Source organism: Pipistrellus kuhlii, unplaced genomic scaffold (assembly GCF_014108245.1).
Source record: "Pipistrellus kuhlii isolate mPipKuh1 unplaced genomic scaffold, mPipKuh1.p scaffold_m20_p_4, whole genome shotgun sequence".
Classification (NCBI taxonomy): domain Eukaryota; kingdom Metazoa; phylum Chordata; class Mammalia; order Chiroptera; family Vespertilionidae; genus Pipistrellus; species Pipistrellus kuhlii.
In genome coordinates this window covers 90,028,215-90,049,040 of record NW_023425540.1, presented here as the reverse complement: position 1 = coordinate 90,049,040, position 20,826 = coordinate 90,028,215, and the positions used below count along the sequence as shown (strand labels likewise).

Genomic DNA, 20,826 nt, shown 5'->3' with positions numbered 1-20,826 from the left:
ATTCAGAAGTTTTTAAATTTCAAAAAGATAATACAGTACAAGTAGTATATCAAGTAACCCCTGCCAGCAGAATCTAGGGCAACACTCAATCAAACCTATTAAATTAAAAAATATATATTTTATTGATATTTTACAGAGAGGAAGGGAGAGGGATAGTCAGAAACATCGATGAGAGAGAAACATTGATCAGCTGCCTCCTGCACACCTCCTATTGGGGATATACCCTTGACCGGAATCGAACCTGGGACCCTTCAGTCCACAGGCCGAAGCTCTATCCACTGAGCCAAACCGGTTAGGGCTGTTAATTTTTTTATTTTATTTATTGAACCATAATACACATACAGAAATAGACATTCTAAGAACAGTTTGATGGATTTTTACAAACTGAAATATGTGAATATTTCTGCTGTAAAATATATGAACATTTACACTAAGTGGGATACAGGGAGAATACAAACATGCTCAGATGAGGAGGCCAGATGGTATAAACCTGGGGGTTTGGTCTTCAGAGCTGAGGATAAGGGGCTATAGGCCTGTATTGGTAGGGGGAGAGCACGGCATTACAGGAGAACCTACAAAAGCCCCTGGATGCCCCTCCAGACTGGTTTTGCTCATGTGCCTTCTTCCCTCCTGCTGTTTTGCTCTTTCCCTAGGCGCGTGTGTCCAGATGCTGGCCCAGTTGCCACAGGGAGTCCCTCTGGGAGACTGAAGGGCAGGCTCCTGGGTTGAGGCCCACCAACCCTGAGCCTTAGTCCAGGAGAATGGCAGCCCCCTTGGAGCCTCAGGACCAGGCCCCTGGGGAGGGAGAAGGGCTTCTGATTGTGAAGGTGGAAGATTCCTGCTGGGATCAGGATTCCGCCCAGCAAGAGGACAGCAGGGACTCGGAGGCCTGCCGCCAGCGCTTCCGGCAGTTCTGCTACAGGGACTCGGGCGGGCCCCACGAGGCCTTCAGCCAGCTGTGGGAGCTCTGCTGCCGCTGGCTGCGGCCTGAACTGCGCACCAAGGAGCAGATCCTGGAGCTGCTGGTGCTGGAGCAGTTCCTGAGCGTGCTGCCCGGGGGTGTCCAGGCCCGGGTGCGGGAGCGGGGCCCTGAGAGTGGCGAGGAAGCTGTTGCCTTGGTGGAGGACCTGCAGAAGCAGCCAGTGAACACCCGGCCGCAGGTGAGGGATCTTTCCTACATCCAGGGGCAGTGGGGGCGCAGAGCCAGCGAGAACTTCCACAGGAGCATGCCATAACGGGCGTTGCTCATCTGAAAGACACTGTCCAAATGAATCTGGTTTCTTTTTTAAAAAAATATGTTTTATTGATTTTTCACAGAGAGAGGGATAGAGAGTTAGAAACATCGTTGAGAGAGAAACATCAATCAGCTGCCTCCTACACAACACACCAAGGACATTCCTGCAAGGAAGGAACATGCCCTTGACCAGAATCAAAGCTGGGACTTTGCAGTCCGTAGGCCGACACTCTGTCCACTGAGCCAAACCGGATTCGGCTGAATCTGGTTTCTTTTTGGTGGCCTTGGAAGCATGTTCCAGAAAGGCAGGTTTTAGCTCCACACGAGCTCTGCAAATGTTTACTCATTTTCTGCTCTGGGCCAGGCCCTGGGGATACAGGGATGTGCATAGTGAGCGCACCAGAGGGGGCATGAGAAGGTAGAGCTGCACATGTGAACCCTACTGTCCTGTGAGGCGTTGGGCCCTTGACACCGGAAGCATCTGGGGAAGTGCTGAGTAACTGGGGTAAGGGTTTTGTCCTTCACAGGGAGGCCTCCTTCCCCCCACCCCCCACACCCCCCACTCCTCCTTGACCCCTAAATAGCTGTGGGATTCTCTCCTTCGGGGCTGGTTCTTGCCTTGTGTTTGATCAGGGAGTGCCCTGGGCGCATGGCACTGCTTGGTATCACATTCTCCTCTGGATCTTCCTGGGCCTGTGTTGATGTCTCCCCAGACCCCAGCCTCGTGAGGGACATGTCCTGTGTCTCCTCCCAGGGATTAAACTCTGTCTTCCCTGCCTGGTCTCAGCGCTGATGAGCATGTTGTGGTTCCCGCACAGGATGTGCCCTCAGAGGAGGTGGAACCCAAGGCTGCGGTCCAGGGATCTCAGGCCAAGGGACCTCCCCCTAAGGCGGGGGCACAAAACCAGCCGCCTGCGCCCCGGGAGCAGCAGGGCCGTGGTGGTGAGTAAGCTCCTTCCCCAGCTTTGCCCTGAGGGTACCAGGAAGGGCACTTGTCCTGTGAAGCTTAGGCGTGCCTGTGTGTGTGTGTGTGTGTGTGTGTGTGTGTATGGGGTTTCATATCTAGCTTGAGTTGGCCTCTCTGAAGCTTTGTTCTTTTCTTCCAGCCCAGCTTCCTGCTCTCCCTAAAGAGGGGAGTACTAAACAGAAAACGAATGCCGACTTTGCCTCTGAGATCCGTGTAAGTCACCAGTCCCTTTGTCCCCCCTGAGGCCACTGGCACTGATGACTCTGAATGGGCCTCGCCTTCTCAAAGGCTCTCCCATCCATCCTGCTCCTGCTTGGGCCCATCCTGTTCCCCACCCCAGCCCTCTTCCTCTCCGCTGCCAGGGGAGTCCTGAGCAAGGCATCCCTGAGCGGGATTTCTCACCTCGTTTCAGGGACCTGTGGCATTTGAAGACATCTCCTTCTATTTCTCCCGGGAAGAATGGGGGTCCCTGGACCCTGCTCAGCGGGATCTTTTCTGGGACATAAAGCGGGAAAACTCCCGGAACGTTGCTGTGGGTAAGCAGTAGGTGCAGCCAGGACCCTCGGAGTCCTTGGTCTCTCTGAGCTGGAGGCAGTAGCCTCCTTGGGGGTCCCAGCAGCAGAGAAGGTCCAGGCAGGCTGCATTGCCTGCTGGATTCCTCAGTCTTCCTCCTCACTCCCTTTCAGCTAGCTCCAAAGTGGGCTTTCCAGCCTGTCTTCAAGAGCCCATGCTGGTTTATTTTTGTGTGTTAATGTTCATTTTGCTTTGCCTTTGAACGTGTATTAATATATGGTGGGTGCTTGCAACACACTAGCACTGGCCGAGCACTCAGACGGACATTTTTTCATGTGGGTCTCACCGCCCAGTACATAAAGGTGTTCTTTTTTTATAGACAAGGGACCAGAGCCTCAGGTCAATGGACACCAAAGGGACAGAGTCGGGACTCAGTCCAAATGGTGTTCGCAGGGCCCTCCGGGCTGCACTGGGGAGAGGTGCTGCAGTGAAAGCACATGCTGAGCCCCAGGGCCTGGGCCTGTGCAGTAGGGCCACACTCCCTGGACCCTCTCCAGGCCAGGACCTTTCTGAGCTCTGCTTGGGGGTCATCGCACATAATCTACACGACTCGGTGTGGTGGGTTGGGATCCCTCTGGATCCAACTTTGTTTTTGAGTTTAGAGGACAAGAGCATGGCCCAGCAGGTGTTGCTCAGTGGTTGAGGGTCCCCCATGCACCAGGAGATCTGGGCTGGATCCTCAGTAGGGGGTGCAGGAAGCAGCTTATCAATGATTCTCTCATCATTGATGTCTCTCTCTCTCTCTCTCCCCCTCTTTCCCTCTCTACCTCCTTCCCTTTCTCTCTTTCTCTCTGAAACCAATAAAAAAAATGTGTTTTTTTTTAAGTTTACAAAAAAAGACAAGGGTTTGTGTAGTGAGAGGTACATGGTAGCTGAGCTCCTGTGAGTCCTGTTTCTGATGATGATTAGTGAGAGTTTGGATCATGGACAAACTTTGCCTTAATTGCTTAAGTTTTGAGGTTTGAATTGCTAGGGTTCAGAGAGAGGGGAGTTGGATCCTATTATGGGAGGGAAGCATAGGTTGGTTAGATGTATAATTAGTGCCTCTGGGGCAGGATCAGCAGACTCCTCGCCTCTGCCTCTGCCCCTGCCCTCTCTGCCGGCCTTTTATCACGCCCCCATCTTATGGAGGAGGAAACAGGCTCGGGTCTGTCCAGCCCAGGAGTTTCTGAACCTGCCAGCCAAGGCGCTTGCCACTGAGCCCTGTTTCTGCCTTGCCTCAGCTCCGAGCCCAGACCAAATGGGACTAAAGAGCCCACCTCCTCCTCTTGCAGGTTTGGGGCTCAAGAGCCAAAGGGGGCGATCCCCGCTGGAGGAGGCAGTGAGGGCGCTCCCCGGCCAGGCGGGCAGCGATGTGACTGTGGCCTGGAGCCCCAAGGAGGCCGAACCCTGGGAGAGTGAGGCCGGGCCAGGGTCGCTCTTGGAGCCAGCATTGGGGCCGCGGCGGGGGCGGCCGCCCCCTTGCAGGCGCCCGTTCCGGGACCTGGCAGCCGAGAAGCCCCACAGCTGCGGCCAGTGCGGCAAGCGCTTCCGCTGGGGCTCAGACCTGGCGCGCCACCAGCGCACGCACACGGGCGAGAAGCCGCACAAGTGCCCGGAGTGCGAGAAGCGCTTTCGCAGCTCCTCGGACCTGATGCGCCACCGGGGCGTGCACACGGGCCAGAAGCCCTTCTCCTGCTCCGAGTGCGGCAAGAGCTTCAGCCGCAGCGCCAACCTGGCGGACCACCAGCGCATCCACACGGGCGAGAAGCCCTTCAGCTGCAGCGACTGCGGCAAGAGCTTCTCGCTGCGCTCCTACCTGCTGGACCACCGGCGCGTGCACACCGGCGAGCGGCCCTTCCGCTGCGGAGCGTGCGACAAGAGCTTCAAGCAGCGCGCCCACCTCATCGCCCACCAGAGCCTGCATGCCAAGATGGCCCAGCCCGTGGGGTGAGGCCTGGAGGGTGTTCTGGGAGACGGAGCAGCAGGATGGCCACCTCTCTCTGCTGCCACCTTCTGCAGCCACCACCCCTACGGCCTTGCCCTGCCCTGCTCTGCCCCAGGACCTGGTCCACACAACCAAGTGATGGAAATCCCCTATGACCTCGCAGCCATTCTGGGGGTTTCTCCTGCCTCTGACTTCCCGGAGCTCCACCACATTCCTGGCAGGTGGCCTTGGCGTGGGAGAAAGACTGAGGCAGCAGGGAAGTGTGAGAATTTGGGCAGGACCCGGGGTCCACCTGTTCCCTGCCTTCTTGGCTGGGTCCATGGGCCAGGCCCTCTGCCCTGCCTACCTGTGCCTTCCCATAGAGCGGAGGACAGGCTTTGACCACTCGTCAGCCCACATCTGTGCAGCTCGGGGCCCTCCGTGGGGCCAAAAGGGCTTTCTGGCCCCCACTTCTGCCCCATCCACACTGCCCTATCCTGGCAACATGCTACTGATCTGTGCCAACTTCCCCCTCGAGAGCCATCCTCTGCCGAGGTTAGTGGTAGCTCCAGGGACTGGAGGTCTGTGCAGACCAAGATCAGGGCCAGTGGAAGCCCACTGCTCCCACACTCCCCTCCAGAGACGTGGGGTTTATAGTACTTAACACTAGCACTCTGTCAGCACTTTGTCACTGAGTCCTTAGGCACTGCATTCCATGTAGTCTGCATCGTCTGCAGAGTGGCATTCACAGGGACACACCACAGGCTTCCAAAGGAGCTCAGCCCCGCCTGCCCCAGAAGGGCAGAAAGAGGGTTTGAATAAACGTGGAAAGCTCCTCGGCTGTCTGTTCTTGAGGTGGCTGTGGGTAGGGGAGCCTAGAATCTGCATCCCTTGGTCTCCTGACCTGGCAGTCCTATCCGCACACGGTGCTGGGCGGTTACCAGGTGGAGCCACATTGGCCTCCAGGTGAGCTGGGCCCCAAAGGGCATGTGTGTGGGCATCTTGCATGAGTGAGCAGGGTGAGAGGCGGCAGGAGTAGTGCACCTGATGCTGGTGGTTGGCTCAGAAGGGAGACACTCGGGTGTAAGCCCTGAGACTCTGGTCCCCCTGAGTGGTCAGTGTCTGTCCCGGTCTGGGGCCAGTTCAGGAAGAGACGGCCAGCTGAACAGGACTTCGGGGTCTTTGCCAGGCCATTCCCTTTCTCCCCATGGAGAAACGGGAAACAGGCTGGGAGACAGGTTACTGGTCAGGGTGGTGGTGTGCTCCTGCTGGTGCCAGTGTTCAGATATATCAGGGAGAAGGCCTTGCTTCCATCCCCCACACAGCCCTTGACATCTGGCCACTCGCATGCCCAGACCCTAGGTTGGGGCCTGCCTGTAGCTGCTGGGCTCATGCCAGCTCCTTCCATCCCTGCTGCGCCCTTCCCAGTTCACCAGGGGCGGCCTCAGCAGGCTCACTTGAGGAGAGGTGGGGCTGGCTGAGATGAGATGTTCCGTTCCGTTCCTTGGTCTGTGTGCCCCCGGGGCCTTTTCTCAGCCAGTCAGTATATTTTACTGACTTCAGAGAGGAAGGGAGAGAGAGAGAGAAACATCAGTGATGAGAGAGAATCATTGATAGGCTGTCTCCTACACTCCCCACACTGGGGATCAAGCCCACAACCCGGGCATGTGCCCTGCCTGAGAATCGAACCGTGACCTCCTGGTTCAGAGATCAATCAATGCTCAACCACTGATCTGGGACAGACCCCACTTCCCAGATGAAGCAACTGGGGTCTCACCGTGGACAGCTGACTCCAGTTGAGGGTTCTACCTCTGAGACAGTGCCCCTCACTCTCTGTACTTTAGTGCCTGAGGCTGCTGTGTGCATGTGTGTGGGCATCTTGCCTGAGTGAGCAGGGTGAGAGGTGGCAGGAGTAGTGCACCTGATGCTGATGGTTGGCTCAGAAGGGAGACACTCGGGTGTAACAAAATCAGATAAGAGGTGGCCCAGGAGCTAAGAATAGCATTGGGCACAGGCTCCTGGCTTGGGCAGGGGCATGTCAGTGCCAGCCAGGAAGTAGCCTGCGATTCCCGAGGAACGGAGCAAGGAATGGGGCCCAGGATCCAAGGTTCCAAGGGAGGGGACAGAGTCCGGCTCAGCTCATAAACAGCTGATAGGTCAGGGACCAGGGAGAGGGCAAGTACTGAGACCCAAGGCATTGGCGCTGGGGCCTGGAGGTGAGCTCTGGGCCCAGAGGAAGTGCCCACCTGGCATCCATGGCCTTCCTGGTGTCCGGGACCCTGCGGATGGCCGCACAGATAGCAGATGCTCAAGACAGCCTGAGAAGAAAGGTATTGGGAGGCACTGCCTGGCCCTACTCACTCCTGGCTCCCAGCTGAGCCCCACCCTGCCCAACTCTGGCCTTCCCTTCCCAGGGGAAGTACAGCGTGCAGGGTCCAAGGGTGGCCTTGACTCTCAGCAGCCCCGAGGTGTCGGCCTCTACAGTGGCTCTCCTGGAGAGTGTGTTCCAGGCCCTGGGCTTTGAGAGCTGCCCGAGGAGGGAGGCCTCGGTCCAGGTGAGCCCTACCCTGCCTGCTGCTTCCACCCTCAGCCCCACCCGGGGCCTCCCCAGACCCAGGCCTCCCTCTTACTCCTGCTCTAGGACTTCCTTGAGGAGCTGACTGGGTTCCGGGAGCAGCTGGATGCCCACAGGGCCCCTGCGGGCTGTGTCCTAGTGGCCTTGGTGGCCCCCCGTGGGCAGCTGAGGCAGCCACAGAAGTTGGTTCGGGAGCTGAGTGGCTGTGAGGCCCTGCGGGGCTGCCCCAAAGTCTTCCTGCTGCTCTCAAGTGCTCCTGGGGGTGAGTGGCTGGTCAGGGACCCCAACTGTGGGGCAGAGAAGATGGAGGGTGGGGGTGGACAGGAGGCCAAGACCTTCCCTTCAGGCCAATGTTGTACTTCTCTACCCAGCTTCCCCCAAGCCCGGGACCTTCCTCACTGGCTTGAGTGAACTCTGTGGCCGCTGTCCTCACTGGTCCCTGCTGCAGCTGCTGACAGAGGTGGGGGCCCCAGATGGGGAGTCCCAGGGAGGGGGCTTTGCCAGATGCATTCACATGCTTCCCAGCCATCCATTGTACAATACTATTCTACAATTCATTGTCTACACACATGGTAGACATGGCCCCGCCTTTCACCCCCCACCCATGCCCTGGCTCACACCCACTCCGACATCTTCCCGTCCCCACCCCTTTGCTCCAGCTGCTCCCTCCGCTTGCCATGCCCTGCCTGCTGTCCCGGTAAGCCTCACACAGCCCCAGGCTGCCAGCAGTACCCTCTCTCACTCTCCCTGAGTCAACGCTCATACTTCTGCCCACCCCAGTTCACACCCAGGCAGTGACTATTCCATCAGACTGTGGTCCCTGGAAGGCAGGGTTGGGAATGATTCAGTTCTAGTTCCAACACCCAAAGATCCCACTGGATGGTTGGGTGGCCCTGGGTGACCCTGCACATGAGGGGTGCTCCAGCCTGGTGCCTTTCCTCGAAAGGCAGTGGTTAATGGCATGGCCACTGTGTGATCCACGTCCAGGGAAGCATATGACCTTGAGCCTGAAATAGAACTCTCCTTGTAGCCCCCCCCCACCCCCCTGTCATTTGTGTCCTCCTCCCTCTGACTGGCAGAGGAGCCCAAAGAGACAATAGTAGCTATGCGTCTGGTCGAGTCATTCCTTGGAACCAGTTCTCTTGTCACCGTGCCCCCATGGAGCAGCCCCTGAGGACCCTGTGGCTCCACCCCCCAGGTCTTCCGCAGGACAGCTGGAGAGTCCTCCGGGGCCGCCCACTGCCCAGTCCTTCGGAGCTCCTTGCGGGGTGCGCTGTGCCTGGGGGATGTGGAGCCCTGGGGGCCTGAGGTAAGGAGGCAGGAGGAGGGGCCAGTGGGACAGAGGCTCAGGGAGGAGGGGGACACAGGAGTTGGAAGTCCGGTGAGTACGTTCAGTGTTCCTTACCTTGTTTATAGCCGGAACCCGGCCCCCGTGCTCAGTATGACCTGTCCAGAGACAGGGCTGCCCTCTTGCTAGCTGTGATCCGGGACCGGCCCGGGGCCCAGCGTGATGTGGAGGCACTGGGGGGCCTGTGCCAGACCCTGGGCTTCGAGACCACCCTGAGGACAGACCCCACAGCCCAGGTGAGGGGAAGCCCAGAACCTCTGGTGCTGCTCTAAAGAAAGGCGTACCCCCACCCCCGGACCCCGGGCACCCTCTCCTGGGCCTCTCATCCGAGGTGGGCGGAAGCCCCATCCCTCTGCTGCCTGCACTGGGAATCCCTGTCCCGGAAGCCTGCTCTTTGGGGCTCCTGTGGCTTCCCAGGCTGGCAGTTTGCAAGGCCCCAGTTGCAGTGGCGTAGCGTGGGCTTTCGTCGCCTGGGGCCGACCGGAAATTTGCCGCCCCCCATTTAAAAACATCTGCGAAAATTTCTATTGCACCACCTGCTTCACCTGCCCCCCTTTCCGCACCCTCGTGGTCTGCTTGGCTTGAATCAGCGCGGGCGCGATTTGCAGTTTTACATATACCTATATTTTTTAAAATTTAAATATCATGGTGATTGCCGCCGCCCCTTTTGATACGCCGCCCGGGGCCATGGCCCTCTCGGCACCCCCCTCGCTACGCCACTGCCCAGTTGGTCCCTCAGGTTTTCCCTGGAAGGGTCTCAGGTTCCTTCCCAAAACTCACCAGCTCACTGTCCTCCCCTCATGCCTCTTAACTTTTTTGGCACCAGAGACCCAGCTACCGAGCCAACCACATGTCTGTCACCTCCATGCCAGGCTTTGCATGTGTCAGAAGGACTTCCTTCCTGATCCTGAGGCTGGCAGGGGTGGGAGGTAGGGTAGGTGGGGCTGAAGGCTTCCAAGTCCTGGGAAGGCAGTGGCCCTGACCCCGGGCTCAATCTCCTTGCACCCCAGGCTTTCCAGGGGGAGCTGGCCCAGTTCCGGGAGCGGCTGGACACCCGCAGGAGCCCCGTGAGCTGTGCCCTTGTGGCCCTGATGGCTCATGGGGGGCCTCAGGGGCAGTTGCTGGGGGCTGATGGGCGAGAAGTGCAGCCAGAGGCCCTGGTGCAGGAGCTGAGCCGCTGCAGGGCCCTGCGGGGCCGTCCCAAGATCTTCCTGCTTCAGGCTTGCCGCGGTGGTGAGTGGGTCTGGGGCCGACCCTGGGGTCAGCCTCCAGCCTGACTCCTGGCCTAGACTTCTCACCCAGTCCACCTGCTCCGGAAGCCTGAGCACTAGCCCTTCTCTTGCCCCCTCTCTCAGTGTTTCCTAGAGGTCAAGTCCATGAACTTTACCCTCAGCATTTTTCTTTTTTTTTAATTGTTTTATTTATTTATTTATTTATTTATTTATTTATTTATTTATTTAAATTTTTTACAGAGAGGAAGGGAGAGAGATAGAGAGCTAGAAACATCGACCAGCTGCCTCCTGCGCACTCCTTACCGGGGATGTGCGCACAACCCAGGTACATGTCCTTGACCGGAATCGAACCTGGGACCTTTCAGACCGCAGGCTGAAGTTCTCTCTACTGAGCCAAACCAGTTTCAGCACCCTCAGCATTTTTCATTCAGTGCTCTGGATGTTTCCAGCCTGGCAGACCTGCTCTGGAGTTCTAGGGGCTGAGGGTTGGACCCCTGGAGGCACCTCCAGGATCTGCTGAATGAAAGGACCTGCCTGTCCTTCCTTCCCCAGGACACAGGGATGTGGGCCTGGGGCCCACAGCCCTCCCCTGGTTCTGGCGCTGGCTGCGGGCCCCACCAGCCACGCCCTCCCACGCTGATGTCCTTCAGATCTATGCAGATGCCCAAGGTGGGTCTGTCTCCTTCTGGAGCCTGGCCTTGGGCAGGGCTGGTGTGTGTGTGTGTGTGTAAGGGGGATGGAGGGTGGAGGGCTCTGAGCTGGGGTCCTGCTGCCGCCTCTGTTCTCTCTTTGCCAAGAAGATGGGAAGAAAACCCATCTGAAACCACAAGGGCTTCTTCCCTACTTGAGCCTTGAAACAACCCTGGAGTTAAGAAGGTGAAATAGCTTTTTTGAGGTCATACAGCTGGTAAGTGTCAGGGCTGAGGTTTGAACTTTGATCTGTCTTTCCTGCTCGGCACTCTTTCCACTGCCGTGTGCTGCCCTTGAGCCAAACTCAGGGAGGCCCCAGGGATGTGGAGTCCCGGGATGCTGAGTAAATGGAGTTGATCGCTCTTGCAGGCAGCTCCTCTGGGGGCCCCACGCCAGGGAGCTGTGACCAAGCGGACATCCTGGTGGCCTATGCGGCAGCCGAGGGTAAGGGGAGGGGTCGTCAAGGAGCCTCGTTCCCCGGGACCCAGCCTGGCCAGAGGTCAGGGGTGGCTGTAGTGGCAGCGGGGGCTTGACACGAGTGGCATCCCTCTGATTCCGATTGGGTCGTTTTCCTTGCGTGTTTATTATTTATCATAATAGTAATGCTGGTGAGCACACGTGGGCTGACTGCGCCAAGCACTGTGCCTGCCTCATTCCCTCCGGGCTGTAAGCTTCACGAGGGCAGGGCAGTTCTGCCTGCCAGGGCCCTTCGCAGGGCCTAGCAAATGGGACGGTCACAGCGAATGCTTGTTTAATATTGAAGTTATCGTGTATTCATTCGGCAAACATCGAGAGCGACCTGTTTCAGAAACGAGATGTTCCTGCTCCCTGCCCCATTTGCTTGCCTGACTCCCAGGGTCCTGTCTACCAGCCCCACTCCCACCATCAGTAGGCCCCCGGTACTGGAAGGCGGCGGGTCAGCCCGAGCCTGACACGCCGCCCGGTCCTCTGGCCTAGGCTGCGTAGCCTATCGGGACGAGAAGGGCTCAGACTTTATCCAGACGCTGGTGGAGGTCCTCAGAGCCGCCCCCGAGGGAGACCTCCTGGAGCTGCTGACTGAGGTGTGTTGGGGCAGGGGGGCTGGCATGAGGGGAGAGAGGCCAGATTCATCCTTCTTAGCCCTGGTGTCCCGCTCCCCTCCTATGCACCCCGCTGGTGAGGGAGGGAGCCCTCAACCTCAATAATACGGGATGGCCGAGCACAGGACACCCACAGCAGCTGTTAGTCATGCACTCACGGCTTGGGGGCGTACACTGGGCAGGGCCACTCCGGGTTGCACTCAGGAGCAGCGTGAACCCGCAGGAGGAGGTGATGGGCTTGTCTGAGTAGTTTTGCAGGCTGGCAGGGAACTGAAGCCCCTCAGATTGCAGCTGGGGTGGAGTGCAGCTGGTCTGGCTGGTGGGGGAACTAGCTGGGTGGGGAGCCTTTCCTGCCGGGTCAGGGATATATCTGACAAGAGCAGGGTGAGGTCCAAAGATACCAAGGCAGCTCTGGAAACGTTAGGCCTTACACTGGGTGCCAGGCTGGGCACCAGGGGACCTGGGCACAGGCTGTGTGGTCCACGCAGGTCAACCAGCGGGTGTGTGAGCTGGATGTGCGGGGTCCTGACTGCAGCGAGAGCCGCAAGGCCTGCCTGGAGATCCGCAGCTCCCTGCGGCGCCGGCTCTGCCTGCAGGCCTGACTCAGCCGCCCAGCTGTGCCCACTGAGGGGCCGCACCCAGTGCCGCCTCCGCCTCCATCCACTCGGCAGCTACCTCATCCGTAAACGGGGCATCACAGCAGGTGCTGGGCTCCGCTGCAGACTTGGCCTCTGCCTTCAGGACTGTCAGAGTCCAGATCAGGCCACTGGCTTGGAGCAAAGCATCGCGGGTTAGCGGTGCTGTGACGGGAACGCACGGTGGTGGGGGGAGCAGCGCGCAGCTCCTGACCAGCGCCAGCTGGGAGCCTGCGGGGAAAGCGATCGGGGAAAGCGATCAGAGGGGCCTGGGGGTCTGATTAGGTCTGGAATTTGGTGCTGAATTACAGCCCAGACCGGAGCCCCGCCCACACGGAGCCCGAGGGGGTGGGGGTGGGGAGGGGGCAGAGCTCCTATTCACTCCGAGCGCGAGCGATGCGCACCACGCAGGCGCCCAGACAAGCTTTATGGAAAAAGCCGAACAGAGCCTTTCTCACAGGGCCGCGTGGCCTAATGGATAAGGCGTCTGATTCCGGATCAGAAGATTGAGGGTTCAAGTCCCTTCGTGGTCGCTGCCGAGGTTGGTTTTTCTCCCTCGCTTAATGTTTTCCCCTCTAAGAGCACGGAGTTAGTTACCTGCTGGTGGGATCAGGGATCCTACCGGGAATTGGTTACGTAAAATATAACTGCCCTGGAGGATTCGGACTGTTGAGAGGAGTTGCCCCAGGATGCATTTGGATATATGAGATTATTGTGACGAAAAAGGCTTGGAAATGGCAATGGCTGCGCAATATGTGACTGTAACTGATACTACTGAATTGTACATTTAAAAATGGTTAAAATGGCAAATTAACTATATATATACAAATATATTTACCACAATAAAAAATTATTAAAAATGTAATAGATTACTTAAATTTCTTACACTGAATGTACCCTTCAATTACTATGTGAAGGTATACAGAGTGTCCCCAAAAATCTACACACAGTTTGAATAATTATTAATTCCAATTAATAATTATTCAAACTGGATTGAATCTGTGGATATATTTTTGGGGACACCCTATATTTTAAAATTGAAATGAAGAGTATGCCCAGGATTGAGCCATCATCCTGCCCAGGAAAAATGTCTCTACCTTTGCGAGGGAGTTCTCTCCGAAGGATTCTGGCCAATGGCCGAGGTGACGGCACCCTCCCCCCACCCCAGGGTAACCGCTGGGGGAATGGCACCCAGGCCTGGGTCATGCATCATGTCACTTTCTCTCTTATAATTTTGATGTTTCAGTGGTTTATTGAGGGCTCGTAAATATAAAGAAGAAAAACGTCTTTAAAATAAACATTTTAAAGATGAGAAAGAACACCCGTCCTACGGTAGGAAGTAAATGCTGGGTTCTCTCAGCCTCAGCTGGCTGGCAGGGGGAACAGGATACGGAGCCGGAGCCGGAGCCGAAGCCGGAGCCGTTATGGAAATCCTGAGGACAAAGGCCTAAGGCATCGGGCTCTGCTGAAAACCGCGGAGGCCTGGCCCAGGCAGCACTGGGGACCAAAGGGGCAATGAGGGGAGTAGAATGGAGACAAAGACCTGAACTTTTCAGGCACTGATCCCGCCCTCCCCTTAGTCCTACAAGCTGCGTTACCTTCCTGCAGCTAATGACCCGGGCCCAGATTCTCTCAAAGGAGGGGGGAGGGTCACTCTGGGATCGTCCCCCTGACTTCCTGGACCCTCAGTGAGGAGCACATCCCAATCCAGTGAGGTGACCTGAGGCCTGCCGTCCAGTGCGCAGTCTCCTCTAACCTGAGGAGGCTCTGGTGGGAAGCACCCGAGAGGGAGTGCCGACCCAATGCGGAAGTGGAGGGCAGTAGAAGGGCTGGGACGGAACTTGGAGACTGAATGTAACCTGCAGGAAACCAGAAGAGATGATTGAGAAATTGGTCTAAGACTATTGCTGTACACACTCATGCAGTCCCTAGTGGTATAGTGGTGTGATGGCCTAATGGATAAGGCTATTGGCCTCCTATACCAGGTGTTCTGGGTTCAAGTCCCACCTGGGGTATGAAGAGTTGAGTTTTAGACCCCTTCTTTCTAAAAGTTATCCAGATCTAATTTCCCCTTAGATTTCAGATTTCAGGGGAAATGCTGGCCACCTTTATACTATTTTTAAAACAATCCATTCTACCTGATGATAAGGAATAATTGTCCTTTTTTTAAATGTGTTAATTGTATTATGGTTACATATGTATTTTTTTCAGTTTTATTTCAAGAAAAACTATTTTAAATATATTACATGCAATAAACACCAGTTATTCAAGAAAAATGATCTTACACCCATATAATAATATTTCATGCAATAAACATTAATAGTTCAATAATAAAAGGATTTTAATTATAATATTACCCAAACTGTATTAACATAGTATGATCACAAAAGTTGTAGGAAATATTAAAAATCTGCAAATAGCTGAAACCGGTTTGGCTCAGTAGTAGAGCGTCGGTCTGCGGACTGAAAGGTCCCAGGTTCCATTCCGGTCAAGGGCATGTACATTGGTTGTGGGCACATTCCCAGTAGGAGGTGTGCAAGAGGCAGCTGGTTGATGTTTCTCTCTCGTTTCTAGCTCTCTATCCCTCTCTCCTCCTCTCTGTGAAAAATCAATAAAATATATTTTAAAAAAATAAAATAAAAATCTGCAAATAACAGGATTAATTCTATTATATTCTAGAATATTTCCCCCCCTGACTCTATTTTTGTTCATCAGTTTATGTTGTTCACTATATTCCACAAATTAGTGAGATTGTGTGATATTTATCTTTCTCCAACTGGCTTATTTAATTTAGCATAATACTCTCCAGTTCCATCCATGCTGTTGAAAATGGTAAGAACTCCTTCTTTACCATAGTGTAGTATTCCATTGTGTAGCTGTACCACAGATTTTTAATCTGCTCATCTGTTGATGGGCACTTAGGCTATTTCCAAATCTTAACTATGGTGAGTTGTGCCGCTTTGAACATAGGGGTGCATACATCCTTTCTGATTGGTGTTTCTAGTTTCTTATATTCCTAGAAGTGGGATCACTGGGTCAAATGGTCAAATGGGAGTTCCATTTTTAATTTTTTGAGGAAACTTCATACTGTTCTCCACAGCGGCTGCACCAGTTGCATTCCCACCAGCAGTGCACGAGGGTTCCTTTTCTTTTTCTTTTTCTTTTTTAATGTATTTTATTGATTTTTTACAGAGAGGAAGGGAAATAGAGAGTTAGAAACATCGATGAGAGAGTCATCGATCAGCTGCCTCTTGCACACCCCCTACTGGGGATATGCCCGCAACCAAGGTACATGCCCTTGACCAGAATCGAACCCAGGACCCTTCAGTCCCCAAGCCGACACTCTATCCATTGAGCCAAACCGGTTTCGGCGAGGGTTCCTTTTCTTCTGCATCCTCACCAGCTATTGTTTGCTGATTTTTTTTTTTTTAATTTATTGATTTTGTACAGAGAGGAAGGGAGAGAGATAGAGAGTTAGAAACATTGATGAGAGAGAGTCATCGATCAGCTGCCTCTTGCACACTCCGTACTGGGGATATGCCCGCAACCAAGGCACATGCCTTTGACCAGAATCGAACCCGGGACCCTTCAGTCCCCAAGCCGACGCTCTATCCATTGAGCCAAACCGGTCTCGGCTCGTTTGCTGATTTGTTGGTGATAGGCATTCTACCAGGAGTGAGATGGTACCTCATTGTCATTTTGATTTGCATCTTTCGGATGATTAGTGACTTTGAGTGTGTTTCATGTATCTTTTGGCCTTCTTTACATCCTCTTTTAAAAGTGTCTATTTAGGTCCTTTGCCCATTTTTTGATTGGATTGTTTACCTTCCTTTTATTAAGTTGTATGAATTCCCTGTAAATGTTGGAGATTAAACGCTTATTGGAGATAACATTGGCAAATATGTTCTCCCATGCAGTGGGCTTTCTTGTTGTTTTGTTATTGGTTTCCTTTGCTGTGCAGAAGCTTTTTATTTTGTTGAGGTCCCATTTGTTTATTTTTCTTTGGTTTTCATTGTCCCAGGAGGAACTGTATCAGTAAAGATATTGCTATGTCATATGTCTGCTATTTTGCTGCCTATGTATTCTTCTAAGATTTTTATGGTTTCCTGTCTTACTTTTAAGTCCTTTATCCATTTTGAGTTTATTTTTGTGTATGGTGTAAGTTGGTGGTCTATTTTCATTTTTTTTTTTTTGCATTATCTGTTCAATTTCAACACCATTTATTGAAAAGACTTGACTCCATTGTGTGCTCTTGCCTCCTTTGTCAAATACTAATTGAGCATAATGGCTTGGGTCTATTTCTGGGTTCTCTGTTTGGTTCCATTGGTCTATATATCTGTTCTTGTGCCAACGCCAGGCAGTTTTGAGAACAGTGGCTTTGTAATATAGCTTGATATCTGGTAATGTGATCCCTCCAACTTTGTTCTTCTTTCTCAGGATTGCTGTGGCTGTTTGGGGTCTTTTTAAATTTCAGATGAATTTTTGGACAGTTTGTTCTAGGTCTGTGAGATATTTTGTTGGTTTCTTAACAGGGATTGCATTGAATCTATAGATTGCTTTGAGTAGTATGAACATTTTAATGATGTTGATTCTACCAATCCATAAACACGGTATATTCTTCCATTTGTTTATGTATTCATCTAGCTCTTTTTTCAACATCCTGTAGTTTTCTGAGTAAGGTATTTTACCTCCTCAGTTAAGTTTATTCTTAGGTATCTTATTTTATTTATTTTTATTTTTTATTTTTTTTGCAATGGTAAAGGGGATTGTTTGTTTAGTTTCTCTTTCTGTGAATTCATTATTGATATATAAAAAGCCATACATTTCTGGGTGTTAATTTTGTATCCTGCTACATTGTCAAATTAATTTATTAAGTCTAGTAATTTTTTTTATGGAGTCCTTGGTGTTTTCTTTGTACAATATCATGTCATCTACAAATAAGGACAGTTTTACTTCTTCTTTTCCAGTTTGGATGCCTTTTGTTTCTTCTTCTTGTCCGATCACTATGGCTAGCATGTACAGTACTATGTCGAACAGGAGTGGTGTTCCTGTTCTTAGAGGAAATGGTTTTAGTTTTTGCCCATTGAGTATGATGTTGGCTGTAGGCTGGTCATATATGGCCTTTATCATATTGAGATATGCTCCCTCTATTCCAATTTTGCTGAGAATTTTTACCAAAAATGGGTGTTGGATTTTGTCAAATCCTTTTTTTTTTTGCATCTATTGATATGATTGTGTGATTTTTGTCTTTCAATTTGTTTATGTGATGTATCATATTTGTTTATTTGCAAATATTGTACCAGCCTTGCATCCCACTTGATCATGTTGTATGATCTTTTTAAAATATTGCTGGATGCAATTTGCTAATATTTTGTTGAGGATTTTAGCATCTATGTTCATCAGGAATATTGGCCTGGAATTCTCTTTCTTTGTAGTGTCTTTATTTGGTTTTGGAATTAGGATAATGCTGGCCTCATAAAAAGAGTTTGGAAGTGTTCCTTCCTCTTGGATTTTCTGAAACAGTTTGAGGAATATAGGTGTTAGTTCTTTGAGTGTTTGGAAAAACTCCCCTATAAAGCCATCTGGCCCTGGGCTTTTGTTTGAGGGGAGTTTTTTGATTACTGCTTTTATTTCATCAGTGGTTATTGGTTTATTCAGGTTTATTTTTTTTATTCTTCAAAAGTATAATGGGCTGAATGCAAGTATATACAAAACAAACTTATCCATCAGTTTATAATGACTTAAGCTGGGGGACATGAGGGCACATTGTACAATTGTCTTTGTTTTAATGCACGCTTAAAATAGTTTATGATAAAGTTTTCCCTTCCTTCTTTCTTTCCTTCCTTCCTTCCTTCCTTCCTTCCATGCAATCCATGTCTTTATCCTCAAGGTAAAAGTCTCTCAAACTACAGAACATGATCTAGAGTAAAACCAGAAGTTTCCTATATATAACACATGCATGCAGAAGAGATGACCACTGGAGATTTGTCATCCATCCATACAAAAACATAGATCTGCAACCTGCATAACTCAATTATGTATTAGATTTTTAACACTATCAGCCATGAAGCTATAAGATTATTTTATGGCTGTCATAAAATGTCCCTGTCTCTAAACATGACTTGGGCTGAAAGTTTAAAGTCTTGATCTTATCATTTCCTTTCCATAAGCAAACCAGTGCACTCAGGATCCTTTCTATGCCACACAGTCCATGGAGTCACCTTTGCTGCCATAAACGTCAAGTGCAGAAGCCATGTGGTCCCCAGAGCACTTGCTTCAGTCAGCACTCTATCATTATTAACCAAGCAACTGTGGCTTGATCACAAAGCCACTGTGTGCCATAAATTACCAGAATTCCCTTTCATGTTGGCAAGGAGCTCAGTACTCCGTTCAAGCCCAAGTTCATTACTGAATTAAGGTCCATGAACAATCAGAAAACCTATCCATTTGGGGGTGAGGGAAATGGGGAGAGGTTGGTAAAAGGTATAGACCTTTTGGCCCAGCGTCAGCCTGGGGACTGAAAGGTCCCAGGTTCGATTCCTGTCAAAGGCATGTACCTTAGTTGCGGGCACATCCCCAGTAGGAGGTGTGCAGGAGGCAGCTAATCAATGTTTCTAACTCTCTATCCCTCTCCCTTCCTCTCTGTAAAAAAATCAATAAAATATATATGTATTTTAAAAAGATATAAACTTTTAGTTATAAGTTGTGGGTATCTATTGTATAGAATGATGACTATAGTTAATAATAACAGTGAATTCTTGAAATTTCCTGAGAGAATAGATATTGTGTTCTCAACACACGCATGGTAACCATGTGAAATGATGGATGTGTTCATTAGCTTGATTGTCATAATTATTTCACAATGTATAGTTATATCAAATCATCACATTGTGTATCTTCAATATATATGATTTTTGCTTGTCAGTTATACCTCAGTAAAGCTGGGGGTGAAAGAAAAGCCACTCATTATTTTAACAGATTAATGACAAAATGATTAATAAGGTATAAAGAGTTGCTAATGAGGCAGAAAGGGAACACAGAGAAAGCAGCTACCAGCTGGGAGACCAAGGGAAGAGGTGAGATTTTAAAATATATATATTTTATTGATTTTTACAGAGAGGAAGTGAGAGAGATAGTTAGAAATACCGATGAGAGAAACATTGCTCAGTTGCCTCCTGCATACTCCCTATTGGGGATGTGCCTGTACCAAGGTACATGCCCCTGACCAGAATCAAACCTGGACCCTTGAGTCCACAGTTCTATCCACTGAGTCAAACCGGTCAGAATGAAGAGGTGAGATTTTTTTAAAGCATTGATTTGAGAGTGAAGAGAAAGAGAAAGATCGATTGATCTATCTGCTGCTCCACCCACCCATGCATTTATTGCTTTTTGTGTGTGTCCCAAACAGGGATCAAACCCACAACCTTGGTACATCAGAAAAACACTCTAACTGAGCTACCTGGCCAGGTCAAGGTGAAATTATTATTTTTTAAAATGTATTTTATTGATTTCAGAGAGGAAGGGAGAGGGAGAGAGAGAGACAGAAACATCAGTAATGAGAGAATAACATTGATCAGCTACATGCCCCACACTAGGGATCAAGCCCACAACCGAGGTGTGAGCCTTGACCTCGACTTGAACTGTGACCTCCTGGTTCACAGATTGATGCTCAACCACTGAGCCATGCCAACCAGGTGCAAAGTGAGATTATTAAAAATTAGAAACTTGGCTGAAACCAGTTTGGCTCAGTGGATAGAGTGTCGGCCTGTTGACTAAAAGGTCCAAGGTTTGATTCCAGTCAAGGGCATGTACTTTGGTTTTGGGCACACCCCCAGTAGGGGGTGTGTAGGAGGCAGCTAATCAATGTTTCTAACTCTCTATCCGTCTCCCTTCCTCTCTGTAAAAATCAATAACATATAATTTTTTTTAAATTAGAAGCTTGAAGAGGGTTTAGGGAGCTCCGAAAAAGAGGTGCCGCTGAGCTAGTGTGGGTGTTTTTGAGCTCAGAAAAGAGCTGAATGCAGACCTCTGAGGAGGGACCTCAGTCAGCTTTCACTGATGTTTCTAATGAGCTGTGATGAGGCTGATGCTGTGAGTGTTGGGAAAACTTCAAACTGGATTCCGCTGCGGTTTCTGGGATGCGCTGTTGTTGCATGGCTGAAAAACAAAGCGAGGGGGAGGAAATGGGGACGGGAAAGAGGCGGCAGGGAGTCCTTTAGTCCTCCAGTCTTTCCGTCTCTCTCGTCCCCCCTCTCGGCAGATCTCCACAGTCTCCCTCAATAGGGTCTAGAAGCCTGAGTTTGAAGTGGAGAGGCCAGACTGTAATAACTGGCACATTACTACTTCCTTACACATGCCTCCTACCTCAGACTTGCTTCTAGGAAACTTGTCTAAAAACAGGTGGAGCCAAACTCCAAGAATGAGATTCTAGCCCTAACCAGTTTGACTCAGTGGATAAATCATCGGTCTGTGGACTGAAGGGTCCCGGGTTCCATTCCGGTCAAGGGCACATGCCAGGTTGCAGGCTCAATCCCCAATAGGGGGCGAGCAGGAAGCAGCCAATCAATGATTCTCCCTCTCCCTTCCT

The 20,826-nt window shown here is 51.5% G+C and overlaps 2 protein-coding genes and 1 non-coding gene across 7 annotated transcripts in view; all 3 read left to right on the top strand.

Annotated features, from left to right (window-relative positions):
• The window catches only part of ZNF213 (zinc finger protein 213), a 31,207-nt gene that overhangs the window by 1,575 nt on the left and 8,806 nt on the right, over positions 1 to 20,826 (top strand). The window contains exons 2-6 of one of the 3 annotated variants that reach the window (XR_004982936.2): positions 654 to 1,160; positions 2,053 to 2,176; positions 2,341 to 2,414; positions 2,614 to 2,737; positions 4,049 to 4,995. Coding sequence is in view for 2 of the 3 variants with exons in the window: in XM_036409882.2 (XP_036265775.1) it covers positions 762 to 1,160; positions 2,053 to 2,176; positions 2,341 to 2,414; positions 2,614 to 2,737; positions 4,049 to 4,707 (1,380 nt within the window). In the remaining variant the exon portion in view is untranslated. Of the gene's footprint in view, positions 1 to 653; positions 1,161 to 2,052; positions 2,177 to 2,340; positions 2,415 to 2,613; positions 2,738 to 4,048; positions 5,517 to 20,826 lie in introns of those variants that run through there. The other 2 variants (XM_045571366.1, XM_036409882.2) reach the window with 2 other exon arrangements.
• On the top strand, positions 6,351 to 13,064 carry LOC118703163 (caspase-14). Of its 3 annotated transcripts, XM_036409879.2 has the most exons (11): positions 6,354 to 7,010; positions 7,095 to 7,235; positions 7,322 to 7,517; positions 7,627 to 7,715; positions 8,454 to 8,564; positions 8,672 to 8,839; positions 9,614 to 9,836; positions 10,388 to 10,504; positions 10,895 to 10,969; positions 11,483 to 11,586; positions 12,093 to 13,063. In XM_036409879.2, the coding sequence occupies exons 1-11, from the start codon at positions 6,936 to 6,938 to the stop codon at positions 12,204 to 12,206; spliced, it is 1,413 nt and encodes a 470-aa protein (XP_036265772.1). In that variant the 5' UTR covers positions 6,354 to 6,935; the 3' UTR covers positions 12,207 to 13,063. The 3 variants fall into 3 exon arrangements, with proteins under 3 accessions (XP_036265774.1, XP_036265773.1, XP_036265772.1); XM_036409881.2 differs by lacking the exon at positions 8,672 to 8,839 and having other exon boundaries at positions 6,351 to 7,010; positions 12,093 to 13,064; XM_036409880.2 differs by lacking the exon at positions 8,454 to 8,564 and having other exon boundaries at positions 6,352 to 7,010; positions 12,093 to 13,064.
• Positions 12,700 to 12,772, top strand: TRNAR-CCG. The gene has a single exon. It is a non-coding gene; the product is annotated as a tRNA-Arg (tRNA).

Coding starts and splice junctions, on each gene's coding strand:
- LOC118703163 (XM_036409879.2), top strand. CDS start 6,936: ATGGCCTTCCTGGTGTCCGGGACCCTGCGGATGGCCGCACAGATAGCA. Junction 7,518..7,626: donor GCTCTCAAGTGCTCCTGGGG/GTGAGTGGCTGG, acceptor TTCTCTACCCAG/CTTCCCCCAAGCCCGGGACC. Junction 10,970..11,482: donor GGCCTATGCGGCAGCCGAGG/GTAAGGGGAGGG, acceptor CCTCTGGCCTAG/GCTGCGTAGCCTATCGGGAC.